General features: G+C 34.3%; 1 protein-coding gene across 9 annotated transcripts in view; it reads left to right on the forward strand.

Annotated features, from left to right (window-relative positions):
* GNB4 (G protein subunit beta 4) overlaps positions 1-17,168 on the forward strand; it is a gene marked incomplete at its 3' end in the record, with an annotated part of 70,076 nt that overhangs the window by 41,840 nt on the left and 11,068 nt on the right. For 7 of the 9 annotated variants that reach the window (XM_082625979.1, XM_082625973.1, XM_082625976.1 and 4 more), the window contains 6 exons: positions 8,756-8,794; positions 9,520-9,626; positions 11,809-11,872; positions 13,485-13,647; positions 14,679-14,745; positions 14,850-15,051. In XM_082625979.1, coding sequence (XP_082482105.1) covers positions 8,756-8,794; positions 9,520-9,626; positions 11,809-11,872; positions 13,485-13,647; positions 14,679-14,745; positions 14,850-15,051 — 642 coding nt within the window. Of the gene's footprint in view, positions 1-1,806; positions 1,869-2,793; positions 2,963-8,755; positions 8,795-9,519; positions 9,627-11,808; positions 11,873-13,484; positions 13,648-14,678; positions 14,746-14,849; positions 15,052-17,168 lie in introns of those variants that run through there. The other 2 variants (XM_082625981.1, XM_082625980.1) reach the window with 2 other exon arrangements.

The raw sequence follows: 17,168 nt of genomic DNA on the forward strand, positions 1-17,168 counted from the left end.
CAAGCTTGATTTGGCTATTTGGGGTCTTTTCTGGTTTTATACAAATTTTAGTATTGTTTGTTTTATTTTTATGGAAAATGTTATTTGGATTTTGATAGAGATTGCATCGAATCTGTAGATTGTTTGGGGTAGTAGGGACATTTTAACAGTACTCTTCCAGTCTGTAAGCACAGAATATCTTTTCATTTATTTGTGTCATCTTCAGTTTCTTTCATCAGTGTCTTAGTTTTCAGTGTACAGGTCTTTCACCTTCTTGGTTAAATTTATTTCTAGGTAATTTATCCTTTTTGATGCAATTGTAAATGGGATTGTTTTCTTAATTTCTCTTTGTGATAGTTCTTTATTAGTGTATAGAAATGCAGTTGATTTCTGTATATTTATTTTGTATCCTGCAACTTTACCAAATTCACTTACTAGTTCTCAGTTTTGATGGAGTCCTTAGTGTTTTTTGTATATAATATCATGTCATCTGCAAGTAGCAATAGTTTTACTTCTTCCTATCATATTTGGATGCCCTTTATTTATTTTATTTCTTTTCTTTGCCTAATCACTCGGGCTAGGACTTCCAATACTATGCTGAATCAAAGTGGCAAGCATGGGCATCCTTGCCTTGCTCCTGATCTTAGAGGGAAAGCTTTCAGCTTTTCACCATTGAGTATGTTATATATGTCATATATGGCCTTTATCATGTTGAGGTACATTCCCTCTATATCCACTTTGTTGAGAGTTTTTATCATAAATCGATATTGGATATTGAATTTTGTCAAAAGCTTTTTCTGCATCTGTTGAGGTGATTTTATGATATTCATCCTTCATTTTGTTAATGTGGTGTATCACATTGATTCATTTGTGGGTGTTGAACCATACTTGCATCCCTTGAATAAATCCCACTTGATCATGGTGTACGATCCTTTTGATGTGTTGAATTCTGTTTGTTAATATTTTCTTGAGGATTTTTGAATCTATGTTCATCAGGGATATTGGCCTGCAATTTTCATTTTTTGTGGTGTTCTTGTCTGGAGTGACTGGCCAATCACTTGGTCATGTGCTGATCTCATTTAATGCTTGTAATAACCCTATGAGGTAGATGGTGTTACTTCGTAGCTGAGGAGACTGAGCCTCAGTGAGATTAAGTAACTGGCGAAGGTAACATAACTATGAAGTGGTAGATCAGGACTCAAGCCAGGTGTATTTTGGTTCCAGAGCCTGTGCCATAGGTACCCCTGTGGCCCTGCCTCCCCATCATGTCTGCTAAGATCTGGCTCTGTAGCCTGTGCTATAGCCACATGAATCTGGTTGTCATTCCCTGAACATGCATTGCTCTTTTCCACTTTGTTGCCTTTTTTCAAATCGTTTCCTTCGCGTGGAATTATACTACCTCTGCTCTAATTTTGTTCCTGGGACTTCTATTCATTGAATCCTAGTCTTCCTCTAAAAAGCCTCCCAGAGTCCTGCACTTGGATTTCTTATTCTTTTGTTGGAAGGCAGCATTGCCTGGTGGAAGGGACATGGATTCCATCTTTTAATTATTTTGTGGCCAGGACATGTTTACAGCTTTTTTTGAATGCTTAATGTCTTTGCCCACTATATAGGTTTGCGGAGAGGAGTAAACAAAATGACATGTAAAGGATTTAGATCAATGCCAGTAAGTGGCAGTTCCTTACTTGTACAACCCTTTGGATTTGTGTTACAAGGCTGATTACAGCCCACCTGATATTATGGTTCCTTGTGCACATTTGTCTTTACTACCTGTACTTGGCTGGGAAATTCTGTGTTTTAATTACCTTTGTATCTCACCAGCATCCAAGCAGAATGTCATGGGCATAGTTGCTCACTGAATCATCTTCCATGATTTCAAGTAACCACGTGTATGTAAAATACCATGTACTTATCAGTTTCATCATGTCATGCTATATTTAAAGACCACTTCTTCCTTCTTTCATTTTTCCCCCTTAATTCCAGAAATATAATTTAACTATATATTTAACTATGGTATAACACATGACATAATAGAAATGTATGCTATTTGGTGCAATACCAAATTTCCTTTAAAAAGTTTATTTTATTTTATATTGGAGTAGCATTGATTATTATCATTTTAAATTAAAAAAACAGAAATAGAGAAAATGTAGATTGTCTTTTGTAATTGTTACTTGTTTGATTTGGAGTGAGAAACACCACTTTTATTTTGCACAAAGATATTAATATCAGCTTTATTTCTTAAGGTGGGCAATAAAGAATTCAGCTGTTAATTGGGACTGATTCTCTTATATTCAGTTTTATAATGGATAAAAGTGTTCATAAGTTCAGTAATTTTAACTTGCAGTGTTTTAATTGTGTTGTTAATATTAAGGTAAGCTCTATGAGGGCAGGGATTTTTGGTTTGTCTACTGCTCTATCCATGGTGTCTAGCATAGTACCTGACACAGTGTGCAACAGACATTTTTTATTGAATGACTGAATTAAGAAAGATGATCTAAACAGTGATAGTTCATTTTCATAAAGCTTAAAATCAGAGAGCTCTTTTTATAGAATTGTCTTCTACCCCAGCATTTTTGGACATGGCTCAGGCTGTCACTGTCATTTCTGGAAATTCTTTTCATTGTAGGAAAGTGGGCTAAATTATTCCTTGCCAACTGAGGTTTCTAAACCCACAGTCTGAGAATGAGAGAATCAAATCATATGTTTGTGTAACTACTTATGAACACCCTTACATAGAAATAGTCTAAGTGCTTATAAATAGGTTGAAAAGGCCGCCAAAAAGATTGCATACTTATCCAGTCTTTGTTGCAGACGGTGGCAGGCATCCCCTGGCTGAATGGAACAGGTTGTCCTTTGGGGACAGTAATTCAACATATTGTGTGTGTCTCTCTGCACAGAAGCGTGCACAGCACACTGGGGAAGAACAGAGTTGAAGACAACACTACCCTAACCTTTGGGGGAAAAAATTGGAACAAATCTAGTAGGAAAAATTAATTGTGCTTCCCATGTATATGAATCCTCTAAATTTATCATTAACTGATAAACTTGATTTAAAACATTTTGTTGCTTATTAAACATGTTCTTTGCTTGCCGTTACTTATTTTGTTACATTCATTTTTGTTTCACTGTCTTCCGTTTAATAATTCTCTTCAGTTTGTGTAAAAATTTAAGGTCTTTTTGAAAGGCTACCCTATAATACTTAGGCAAAAACACCTGATTACATGTAGGGAATTTGCTTTTAATATAAAAATATAACTCATTATATAAAAAATTATTTTCCTGACATACTGTATCTTTTTATCATGTTAGATCAAAAGTATTTTATTTCTAATAGCACCTGTATACAGTATACTTGCAAAGTATTTTAAAGAAATGTTATTTTTAAATTAAATTTTAATTGAGGTATAGTTGTACAATATTATATAAGTTTCAGATGTACAACATAGTGATTCATAATTTTTAAAGGTTATATTCCATTTATAGGTATTATAAAATATTGGCTATATTCCCTGTGTTGTGCAGTATGTCCTTATAGCTTATTTATTTTATATGTAGTAGTTTATACCTCTTAATTTCCTAAGCCTATCTTGCCCCTCCCTCTTCCCTCTTCCCACTGGTAACCAGTAGTTTGCTCTCTATATCTGTAAGTCTTTTTCTTTTTTGTTGTATTCACTAGTTTGTTTTATTCTTTAGATTCCACATCTAAGTGATATCATACAATATTTGTCTCAACTAAAAGCTGATTCTTTGAAAACATAAACAAAATTGATAAAGCTTTAGCCAGAGTCATCAAGAAAAAAGGGAGAGGGCTCAAATCAATAAAATTAGAAATGAAAAAGGAGAAGTTACAATGGACACCACAGAAATATAAAGGATCATAAGACACTACTATAAGCAACTATATGACAATAAGTTGGACAACTTAGAAGAAATGGACTAATTTTTAGAAAGGTACAACCTTCCAAGACTGAACCAGGAAGAAATAGAAAATATGAATAGCAGAATCACAAGTACTGAAATTGAAACTGTGATTAAAAAACCTCCAACAAACAAAAGTCCAGGACCAGATGGCTTCGCAGGCAAATTCTATCAAACATTTAGAGAAGAGTTAACACTTATCCTTCTGAAACTATTCCAAAAAATTTCAGAGGAAGGAACACTCCCAATCTCATTCTATGTGGCCACCATCACCCTGATACCAAAACCAGACAAAGATACCACAAAAAAAAAGAAAATTACAGGCCAGTATCACTGATGAACATAAATGCAAAAATCCTCAACAAAATACTAGCAAGCCAGATCCAATATACATTAAAAGGATCATACACCATGATCAAGTGGGATTTATTCCAAGGATGCAAGGATTTTTCAATATCCACAAATCAATCAGTGTGATACACCACATTAAGAAATTGAAGAATAAACACCATATGATCATCTCAGTAGATGCAGAAAAAGCTTTGATGCAATTCAACACCCATTTATGATAAAAAAAAACTCTCCAGAAAGTGGGCATAGAGGGAACCTACCAACATAATAAAGACCATATATGACAAACCCACAGCAAACATCATACTTAATGGTGAAAAGCTGAAAGCATTTTCTCTAACATCAGGAACAAGAATGTCCACTCTCACCACTTTTATTCAACATGGTTTTGGAAGTTCTAGCCATGGCAATCAGAGAAGAAAGAAAATATAAGTAGGACTTCCCTGGTGGTCCAGTGGTTAAGACTCTGCCCTTCCACTGCAGGGTCTTAGTTGCGGCATGTGGGATCTTTTGTTGTGGCCCACAGGCTCTTCGTTGCAGCGTGCAGGCTTCTCTCTAGTTGTGGTGCACAGGCTCCAGAACACATGGGCTCAGTAGTTGCAGTGCGTGGGCTCTCTAGTTGTGGCACACAGGCAAAGTAAGTCAGAAAGAGAAAGACAAATACCATATGATATCACTTATATGTGGAATCTAAAATATGGCACAAATGAACCTATTTGCGAAACAGAACCAGATTCGCAGAGATAGAGATCAGACTTGTGACACAGAGATCAGACTTGTGGTTGCCAAGGGGGAGGGGGGGAGAGAGAGGGATGGACTGGGAATTTGGAGTTGGTAGGTGCAAACTATTACATTTAGAATGGTTAAACAACAAGGTCCTATTGTATAGCACAGGGAACTATATCCAATCTCCTGGGATAAACCAAAATGGAAAAGAATATTTTTAAAAAAGTATATATGTGTAAAACTGAGTCAACTTGGCTGTACAGCAAAGATTGGCACAACATTGTAAATCAACTCTACTTTGATTTTAAAAAAAAGTCTAATTTGTTTGATATGAGTATTGGTACTCCGGCTTTCTTTTGATTTCTATTTGCATGGAATACCTTTTTACATCCCCTCACTTTCAGTCTGTATGTGTCCCTAGATCTGAAGTGGGTCTCTTGTAGACAGCATATGTACAGGTCTTGTTTTTGCATCCATTCAGCCAGTCTGTGTCTTTTGGTTGGAGCATTTAATCCATTTACATTTAAGGTAATTATCAATATGTTTGTTCTTATTGCCATTTTGTTAATTGTTTAGGATTTGTTTTGGTAGGTCTTTTTTCTTCCCCTTTGGTTCTCCTGTGATTTGATGACTATCTTTAGACTTGTGTTTGGATTGCTTTTTCTTTTTTTGTGTGTGTATCTATTGTAGACTTTCACTTTGCAGTTCTCATGAGGTTTTGATATAGCAGTCTATATATATACAAGATTGTTTTGATTTGCTGGTCTTTTCATTTCAAATATATTTCAAATATCCTGCATTTGCATTCTCCTCATGATTGCTGGTTTTGATATCATATTTGTTTGGGGATGATTTTCTACCTTTACTCTATGTTTGCCTTTACTGGTGAGCATTCCTTTTTGTAATTCTCTTGTTTCTAGTTGTGGCCTTTTCTTTTCTGTCTAGAGATGTTCCTTTAACATTTGTTGTAAAGCTGGTTTGGTGGTGTTGAATTCTCTTAGCTTTTGGTTATCTGTAAAGCTTTTGATTTCTCTGCCAAATCTGAACGAGAGCCTTGCTGGGTAGAGTCTTCTTGCTTGTAGGTTTTTCCCTTTCATCACTTTAAATATATTGTGCCACTTCCTTCTGGCATGTGGAGCTTCTGCTGAAAAATCAGCTGACAACCATATGGGGATTCCTTTGTTTGTTGTCTGTTGCTTTTCCCTTGTTGCTTTTAATATTTTCTCTTTGTCTTTAATTTTTATCAGTTTGATTAATATGTATCTTGGCATGTTCCTCCTTGGGTTTATCCTGTATGGGACTCTCTGTTCCTTTCGCTCTCTTCTCCTTCTGGGACCCCTATAATGCAAATGTTGGTGCATTTAATGTTGTCCCAGAGGTCTCTTGGACTGTCCTCATTTCTTTTCATTCTTTTTTTCCTTTGTTCTGTTTTGCAGCAGTGATTTCCACCAATCTGTCTTCCAGCTCACTTATTCGTTCTTCTGCTTCATTTATTCTGCTATTGATTCCTTTTAGTGTATTGTTCACTTCAGTTATTGTATTGTTCATCTCTTTGTTCTTTAAATCTTCTAGCTCTTTTTAAACATTTCTTATATCTTCTCAGTCTGTGCCTCTATTCTTTTTCCAAGATCTTGGATCATCTTTACTATCATTTCTCTGAATTCTTTTTCAAGCAGATTGCCCATCTCCACTTCACTTAGTTGTTCTTCTTGGGTTTTATCTTGTTCCTTTGTCTGGAACATAGTTCTCTGCTGTCTTATTTTGTCTAACTTTCTTTTCATTTTGTTGATGGTTTCCTTTGCTGTGCAAAGATTTTAAGTTTAATTAGATTCCATTTGTTTATTTTTGCTTTTATTTCCTTTGCTTTAGGAGACATAGCCAAAAAAATATTGGTACAGTTTATTTAAAAGAGTGTCTGCCTATGTTTTCTTCTAGGAGTTTTATGGTTTCTGGTCTTACATTTAGGTCTTTAATCCATTTTGAGTTTATTTTTGTATATGGTATTAGAGAATGTTCTAATTTCATTCTCTTACATGTAGCTGTCCAGTATTCAAATACTATGTAATTTTAAAAATATTTCTGAAATGACTTGGGTTATACTGTAAATATTCTTCCCATCACCTCAATTTCTAGTTGCCAGAACAAATAGAAGGGAACTCAGAACTCTTGCTTTTTGGTGAAGCTTATTAACAAATATAACTCTGAATATGATGGGCTTATTAAATCAGTCTAGTTCAGTTTATTTGGGGAATGCAATTAAAAATCTTTTAACCATAAACCAAAAGTATATTTGTGCAATAGAATAGAATTGTGTGTCTATATATAAAGCCATATATCTATGGCCAATTGATTTTTTAGCAGGGGTAACAAGACAATTCAATAGAGAAAGAATAGTCTTTTCAACAAATATTGCTGGGACAGCTAGATATCCACATATAAAAGAATGAGTTTGGACTCCTACCTCATACCATATATAAAAATTAACTCAAAATGACACCTAAATATAACAGCTAAAAGTGTAGAATTTTTAGAAGTAAGCCTATTTGTTAATCTCTGTGACCTTGAATTAGGCAACAGTTTAATATGACACTAAAGGACAAGCAAGAAAGAAAAAAATAGATAAATAGACAAATTGGTCTTCATCAAAACTATAAAAACTTGTGTGTCAGAGGAAACTATCAAGGAAGTGAAAACTCAACCTACAGAATGGGAGAAAATATTTGCAAATCATAATCTGATAAGGGTCTAGTATCCAGAATATATAAAGAACTCCTATAACTCAACAATAAACACATAACCCAATTTAAAAATGAGCAAAGAAGTTGATAGACATTTCTCCAAAGAAGATAAACAAATGGCTAATAAGCACATGTAAAGACACTCCACATGAAAAGATGCTTAGCATCACTAATCATTAGGGAAATGCAAATCAAAACCACACTAAGATGCCACTTGACATCCACTAAGATAGCTGTAATAATTTTTTTAAAAAAGAAGAAGAAGAAAAACACAAGAACAGTGTTGGTGAGGACATGAAGAAATTGGAACCCTCATACATTCCTTGTGGGTATGTAAAGTGGTGCACCTACTGTGAAAAACCATTTGACAGTTTCTTAAAATGTTAAACATAGTTGCCATATCACCCACCAATTCCACTTTTAAGTATATACCCAGGAGAATTGAAAATGTATGTTCAAAGCATCATTAATCATAAAACCAAAAAGTAGAAACAGCATAAATGTCCATCATATTAATTAATGGATAAACCAAATGTTATATTTTTATACAGTGGAATATTACTCAGCCATAAAAAGAAATGAAATACTGACACATGCTACAACTGAATGAACCTTGAAAACATTACTCTAAGTGAAAGAAGCCAGACACAAAAAGGTCATATATTGTATGATTCCATTTGTATGCAATGTCCAGAATGAGCGATCCATTGGAAAGTAAATTAGTGGTCACCTGGGGATGGGGGAAGAGGGAATTGGAAGGTATAGGGTTTCTTTATGGAGTGATGGAAATGTTCTGGAATTAGGTAATGGTGATGGTTGCACAGCATTGTAAATATGCTAACCAACCCAACTACACACCTTAAAATGATTAAAATGGTTAATTTTATGTTATGTGAATTTTACATTAAACCTTTAAAAATAAAGATTGTGTGGTACAGTAAGAAGTATATTTCAAATCTATATTTCCAATGAAAATATTATTTTAAATCATATCTCGGGATTTCCATATCTAAATGTATAATTATGTTTCTTTACTTCAGGATGCTAGAAAAGCATGTAATGATGCCACGCTTGTTCAGGTAAAGTTTTTATTTTTCCTCAATTCATTTTATTAATTCCCATGAAACTGCTTGATACTGATGCAAATGACGTTCAGATTCTCTTTATTAGTGTTTAATTGAAAGAAATGAGATCTCTATTTAAAAACACTTTGTAATTTGTCAGATGCTGGTAGAAGTGCTTTTTAAAGCATACCTGTTAAAATGGAAGTCTGCGAAAAAATACAATAAAAATATGTACATTCATATAGTATGTGTTTCTTTTTAGGTAGCTTCTGATTCTTTTGATATGCCCTGGTTAAGATCTTTTTTCTTATGTAAACTATTAGGAAGGTTTCATTAGTTTAATTAATATTGATAATTTTTATTAAGGAGATATTTTATGTGTTGTTTAAATGTAAAATTGGCTTTCTTTAGATAGTTAAAATTAGAAATGTTTTACTATTTGATCATCTGCTATTAGATTTTTATTTGTGGCTGTTTTTTTTACTAAGGTTGGAAGGTATGTCTGTTCTTTTTACTTAATAGTCTACAGAAGATGTTCTCACTGGAAGGTGTGCAAATAAATCATACTTTTTCTTGAACAACATATTAATCCTATAATGACTCTAGGAATTATTTGTATTAAAATACCTTCAATAGCTATAAATTTGTCTTATGTCTGCTTTTTTGCCTATTAATTGTTTCTACTTTATTTTCTGAGCTATGTCTAAGGTAAAGAATGACATTCTCATCACTTCCTATAGATCACGTCAAATATGGATTCCGTGGGTCGAATACAAATGCGAACAAGACGTACACTGAGGGGTCACCTAGCTAAAATATATGCTATGCACTGGGGATATGATTCGAGGTTTGTACCTGCCATTTTCAGACTGTGTGCAGAATTATTTTTGTTGAGTCATCATTTGCATTTTCTTTTTAGAAACAACCTATATCTATGAAGTATTTGCAGAAAATGCATCTAATGTGAACGCTTTGCTTTTAATAAAAATACTCATTGCTACTTTAAAAGTTTAGAAACCTTTAATATGGAAAACAGATTTACCTCTCAGAAATATCCTTTATCAAATGATTTAGGCAAAGGGTTTAGGATTTCTTTTCTTTGCAGTGGGGTATTATACTTTGGTTTTTTTTTTTTTTTAACATGCCAAGGCAGCTTTATTGTGTATTAACATTGAAATTTCAGTTAATAAGGAAATATTTGTTGAATATTGCTATGTACAAGTTACCAGATATTGCCGTAATTATTTATTACCTAAATTCACAAAGGATGGAATTACATAAAACAATGACATTTTTGTTGAATACATCTTTTATTCCCCTAACCCCATCATACAAGTGTGTGTGTATTGAACACACACACACACACACACACAGAGCCACCATCTGGTTGCAGTTGTGTGGTTGGTCATGATGATTTACTTTGTTCATAGGGTTACAGTGTGGCCTGTGCTTTTTTCAGAGTATCTGGCACTGCTTCCATAGTGGTTGACTTGTTCCTTTGATTTGGTTCACCTAATTGGGAAAAAGTCTTAACTAAAAAATTACTTTTTAATAGAAGTTGCATATTTTTTCTCTTCTTCCAGGAGAACCTAAAAATGTTGCTACCTGTTGCTAATGCCTGGCACATCTTGATTTAAATAAGATACTTGAATACAGTAATATAGAACTTGTGCCTCTTAAGAGGGAATAAATAAAATTATATAACTGGCAACTGGCATAAAACTAGGCCAAATGTTTTATTCTTCTTAAAGAAGTTTAAGAAGTAATCTACCTATTGAGATAGCAAATGTGTAACTCGAAATACAATCACTTGAAACAATGTTAATGGTTCTTACTTTCTTATAGTTTTCTCAAAACTATTAATCTTAATAGAGAACCAAGAGTGTCAACAGAACCTATCTCACATTGTCTTTCTACCCATTCTGATTATCAACTTGTAACTTAATGTCCTTCTCAACTCAATGCTGATGATGCCAACTGATTTTTGAAGAACTTTAGGTTCCATCCCATACCCTGTGGTTAGATCTTCCCTTTCATAAAACTTACAGTAATTGCTATGTAAGAACCTGATGTTATTTACCTACAGTGAAGGGTGATAGGGACAGGAAGGTGATTCTTTTCACTGTATATCTATCCTTTTGTAGTTTTTGAATTTTATACCATAGTGAAAAATAAAATTCCAAAACAAAACAAAAAATTCAGTGGCAGGTAACTTAGTCAAGATTTCATATTTAGCCTGGCAAACAGAGCTTTTTGTAGTTTAGGCCCAGTCCCCTTTTCTAAACAGTTTTTCCCATTTCTTACAAACTCTGTGTAACTGGGCAATTCACAATTCCTGAAACACCTGTTGTATTTTTCCACCTCTTGCCATGGAACATACCCTCCTCATAGAACACAGACTTCTCTATCTTTAGCTTTCGAAATTCCATTTTTTCAAGACTTGTTTTCTTTTGCAAGACTACTTGAGTAACCCAGTTAGCACTTATTTGTCCCTCATTTGTTTTCCTATGGCCTTTATTTTATACCACTCCTCTGACTATTTTCATTTACCTAATTTATTTTATTAAATGTCTTATCCCCACCAGATGATGGAGGGCCCCAGGGTAGGTGGTATAGCCTGTATTATATCCATAACACTGCCTTGCATTCACAGGCTCTCAATTGATATTTTTAGATTGAATGAAACGTGGTTCGTAGGCTTATATGTACTCTACTGTCATTATATTTAAGTCAGTACATACTAAACCAGTCAGCAGAATCTTGAATAAGAACTAGAATGTTGTTACCATGAAAAAGTTGTTATAACCAGAGACATTTTTAGTAAAATGTCTAAAAAAATTTAATGTTGAAATTTTTTGGCATGCAGAATATATATTTTTTAAGTTGTGAGAATATTTTCTGGTATCAAGTTTTTAATTCGAAAAATTATTTTTGTCTTTTTGAACTGTTCTACATTAATGCAATGCATAACTAACTTAAACTACTTTTTTCCTCTAAGTGTCACATTATTTCTGTGTTTGTTCCTCTAGGCTACTAGTCAGTGCTTCCCAAGATGGAAAATTAATTATTTGGGATAGCTATACAACAAATAAGGTAGAGTTTCTTAATCATCCTCTTATATAACCTTTTATTTGGTTTGATGTCCACCAATTCTTTCCTTTATTCTATTACTTCAAGCTTTAATTTCTTTCCAGGATAAAATTACTCCGTTAATTTTAACTTAGATCCTTTCTTTAGACCTAGTGTTTGCTTTTAATATTTAACCTTTTTTTTATTCCCAAGGACAACTACAGGAATATATAGTTCAGTGTGTCTTATTTGAGTCCCATATTTCATACTTGAATATTAGAAGACAGTGTGCATCAGTTTTACATATAAATGATTTTTTTTAAAAGGTCCCATTTCCTAATGTGACAGCGACCCTGCAATTTTTATTTTTAGTTGTGGATAAGCTAGAATGTTTTCTTTGGTCCACACTAGGCATTGATTTGTGTTTCTGGACTGCTCAGAAGATACAGTAGATTGGAGGCAAATTACAACTTGTTTAGATCCCTTGGTGGTAAAAGCCAGTGGGTCTTCTTAATATGTCCACTGGAAGGAACCCCTTACATAGAGGTGTTGAGTGATCATGAAGAAGCTCCAGGAAAATGCTCACAAGTCAAATACTTCTAGATTCTGTGTGCACTTATACCACTGTTTCTAGTAAAGATTTAGAAGTACTATTTTGTGAAATAAACAGTAACTTCAGCCTGGTTGAGAATTTAAAGCTAGCTAAGACACATTTGTAATATAATAGTTTTTCTGTATCAATCAGAATTGAGTGTGTCTTTCAACTATATTTTCCTAAAACAGAAAAATATTCTTTTAGGTTATGTGAGAGCATAGTAATCCCTCAATGTGTTGATTCTGTGTATGGGCCACTTAGCCTTTATGTTCCCATTCACATTAAACTTTGCTACCTGACCTGCAAATGCTTGGTGTTGGGTAATAAGGCATCATACAATGGTATGAGTAGATCAGTGCAAACTATTACCATTGTTTGAATTCGAGCCCAGAATATGTGTTATTAGAAGGTCATAGTTCTTTGTGGAAGAACCATTCTGTTCAACTCCAGTACTTGTATTATTCAGTGTTATGTTAGAGGAAATTCATCTTTTGAGCACTAATGCAAAAACAAAAAATTTTATTAAGGTCTTTAACATTTACACTTAATATTTCAAATGGCTCTGTTAGTGTTGAAATGTCCTATGTCCTTGTTCTTCTTAAAAGAATACTTCCTGAAAAGAGCACTTAAATCCAAATGATTTGATAATAATACAGAAAATATAACAGGCATTTCAGTGTGCATTAGTATTTTATTTTATTATTATTATTTTTTTTGTGGTATGCGGGCCTCTCACTGTTGTGGCCTCTCCCGTTGCGGAGCACAGGCTCCGAACGCGCAGGCTCTGTGGCCATGGCTCACGGGTCCAGCCGCTCTGCGGCATGTGGGATCTTCCTGGACCGGGGCACGAGCCCGTGTCCCCTGCATCGGCAGGCGGACTCTCAACCACTGCGCCACCAGGGAAGCCCTGGCCTATTTTTAAAGTACATTTAAATTGCAGTAATATTTGCTTCATTGTAAATAGGTTTGAAAAATTAATGACTGTTTTTGTACTCTTGATTTAGTTTTTGTACTTAGTTTTGTGTTGTATTTGTCCTATAGATGCATGCTATTCCTTTGAGGTCCTCCTGGGTGATGACCTGTGCTTATGCTCCCTCTGGTAATTATGTTGCTTGTGGAGGACTGGACAACATCTGCTCTATATATAACTTGAAAACCAGAGAGGGAAATGTGAGAGTGAGCCGAGAGTTACCGGGTCACACGGGTGAGCATCACTACATATTGTCCTTTTCTCCTAAACCTGATTCCTCCTGAAGAATGAGCTGATCAAGGAGAAGGAGTGACAAAGTGAGATCAGCTGGCCAAAGGATGCATATTAATCAAGTGAGAGTAGAAATTACCATGAATCTGGGAAACACTGACTTTTTATAATTATACAAATGATGACCATACTTCTATTTTTCTTTCAAAAATAGTATTGTTTTTAATATTGTACATCAATGAAAAAGAAAGAAAATAAATAACTCCAAAAATAGTATTGTTTTCATAAAAATTATAAATTTATTGCAAAAAATTCAAATAATGAAAAATACAAAAAGAAAACAAATATAATTTTCTGTATTCTCTGCAAACCTATAACAATTATGGGATTTTGGTTCTTAATTATGTAATTGAAAGTGTGTATCAAGATACATTTATGAAGTATTTTTCACTATGTGATAGTGCATTCAATGTGCACGCCGTAGTTCAATAATATAGTATTTGGTTAGCAGTGTTAATTAGGAATTTATCACCACTCACCAGGTTTCAGCCTCTCTGGATTCTTGGAAGTACTATTTGACTGTGCTTTTTACACAATCTCAATAACGGTATTTTTCCTGACATTTCCATATTTTGAAGCACAGGTGAATTCTGAGCATTTGAGTGCCACCTTTCCTTCCCTGAGGTTTTTAAAGTATTTCTCTAAGGTACTTAACCTAGTCTGCTATAGATTATAATAGATATTTGTATTAAGGAGTATCTTTCTCTTAGGTAATTGTAGTAGGTGGAAAGGACTGTATCTTTTACTCAAGTTTGTAACTTTCAGAGTCATCAACACAGTAAATACCTAAGAGAGTTTGTTGATAAAATTCAATTGCAGGCAGCATAGAGTTGGAAGTAATTAAAAGTAGAACTATAGATTATACTAACAAACACTTGCCCAGGTATTATATTTTTTAAAATATGTATTACTGTTTCATACAGTAATTGAATTAATCAGTGATAACCTAACATTTGTTACTCTCTGTGCTGTAGGCTACTTGTCCTGCTGTCGTTTTTTAGATGACAGCCAAATTGTTACAAGTTCAGGAGATACAACTTGGTAAGTTTATTCCAGAAGATTACTGATTTTGAGGTTGAGGATGGTAGTAGGAACTAATGTAAGAAGAGAGAACAGTCATTAATTATTTCTATTTTTAATTATAGTGCTTTATGGGACATCGAAACTGCCCAGCAGACCACTACATTCACTGGGCATTCTGGAGATGTGATGAGTCTTTCTCTGAGTCCTGACATGAGGACTTTTGTTTCTGGTGCTTGTGATGCCTCTTCAAAATTATGGGATATTCGAGATGGAATGTGTAGACAGTCTTTTACTGGCCATTTGTCGGATATTAATGCTGTCAGTGTAAGTGAAGAGCATTTCTAAGGAAAATTTATTGTGCATATAAAGTGTTGAACTCTATAGTATGATTTTAACAACAGATTCCTTTCAAGGATTCTTATAAATAGTATGCTTTTATAACATTTAACCCCCAAATAACAAGGGTTTAATTTTTAAAAAATGGAAAGGTTTTAATCCATAGGCCTAGGTCCTTATTTGCAGGTAAACAGGAATAAGTGTTTTTTTTTCCAGATTTAGAGGGATAGATCATCTTGAGCAAACAAGCAGATCATGAGTATCAACAGTGTGTTCAGAGGAGAACAAAGTCCCATATCTCTGGGGTCAAGGGAACAACCCAAAGAGAGACAGTCAGGAAGACAGAGGCAGCTGTTTAGTATAGAGAGTATACCTTTTGAAGTCAGCAAACTCTGGATCTTAGTTCTGCTGGGAACCAGCTGTGTGAGATCAGGTGGGCTACTTAACCTCTGTGAGCTACACATTCCTCAGTAGGAATAATGCTACCTACATTAAAGAATAATGTGAAGACTAAATGAAACTATAGATTGGATGCTCAATAAATGGTATAAATTATTTATAATCTCCTTCATATTGAAAAAAAAAACCCTCAAACAGGTATCCACAAATAGATTAAGCCAGACAATAAGTACTTAGTATATGCGAGAATGAACTAGTCATATGTCTTTATAAATTAAAACTAAAATGGCATTTTGAATGACAATCAAAATGATTTATCAAACAGAATTGAGGAGAGGGATATTAAGAGGAGGTGGGATACCACTTGACTTGGGTAAATTGTCCTATGCGGATCAGATGCCAAAATGTATAGATACGACTAGAATTTCCTAAAGTACTGTAATTGCAAGTGTTTATGGGTATAAGATACACTCTAATTTTGCAAGAAGATCTTTTTTGGGAAAAATTGGTTTTTATTTATCATGTGCATATTGAAAGTCAATTTTATATAATCTTTAGAGAATATCAGAGAAAGTAAAGGCTTTGTTACCCCCACCCCCTATTAGGCCAACCTGGTTTGAAGAGTGGAATTTTGGAATAGGCAAAAGCAATCCTCTCCACCTCTCATCCCCACCACCTTTATCAAGTTGATGAGCTTCTCTTCTTTTCCTAGTTTGCTACAGATTTATCAGGAATGAGTGTTGAAGTTTATCAAATGTCTTTTCTTCATCTATTGAGATGATCATGTGGTTTTTCTTTTTCAGTCTGTTAAATGGTGAATTTATGTGGATTAGTTTTCAAATATTAACCCAACCCTACATTTCCAGGACAAACCTCACTTGGTTATAATGCATAATCCTTTTTAGTTACTAGTGGATTTGATTTGTTAAAATTTTAAATTTTGCATCCATATTGATAAGTTATTATATGATTTTTCATTTCTTGAAATGTTTTCTTCTGATTTTGAAAGGGTTCCCTTTTCTCTACATCCTCTTCAGCATTTATTGTTTGTAAGATTTTTTGATGATGGCCATTCTGACCAGTGTGAGATGATACCTCATTGTAGTTTTGATTTGCATTTCTCTGATAATTAGTGATGTTGAGCCATCTGTACGTCTTCTTTAGAGAAATGTCTATTTAGATCTTCTGCTCTTTTTTTGAGTGGGTTGTTTGTTGTTTTGATATTGAGCTGCATGAGCTGTTTGTGTGTTTTGGAGATTAATCCCATGTCAGTCGCATCATTTGCAGATATTTTATGCCATTCTGTAGGTTGTCTTTTTGTTTTGTTAATATTTATTTATTTAATTTATTTATTTTCTTTATTTTTTTGGCTGCGTTGGGTCTTAGTTGAGGCATGCAGGATCTTTCATTGCTGCACAGGCTGTTTGTTGTGGTGCATGGGCTTCTCTCTAGTTGTGGCATGTGGATTTTCTCTCTCTGGTTGTGGCATGTGGGCTCCAGGGCACATGGGCTCTGTAGTTGCGGTACGTGGGCTCTCTCATCGAGGCGCATGAGATCAGTAGTTGTGGTGTGCAGGCTTAGTTGCCCTGCGGCATGTGGAATCTTACTTCCCTGGATTCTTTACCACTGGACCGCCAGGGAAGTCCTTGTCTTTTTGTTTTGTTTATGGTTTCCTTTTCTGTGCAAAAGCTTCTAAATTTTATTAG

This window comes from Mesoplodon mirus (assembly GCF_964341445.2).
Source record: "Mesoplodon mirus genome assembly, chromosome: 6".
NCBI lineage: Eukaryota > Metazoa > Chordata > Mammalia > Artiodactyla > Ziphiidae > Mesoplodon > Mesoplodon mirus.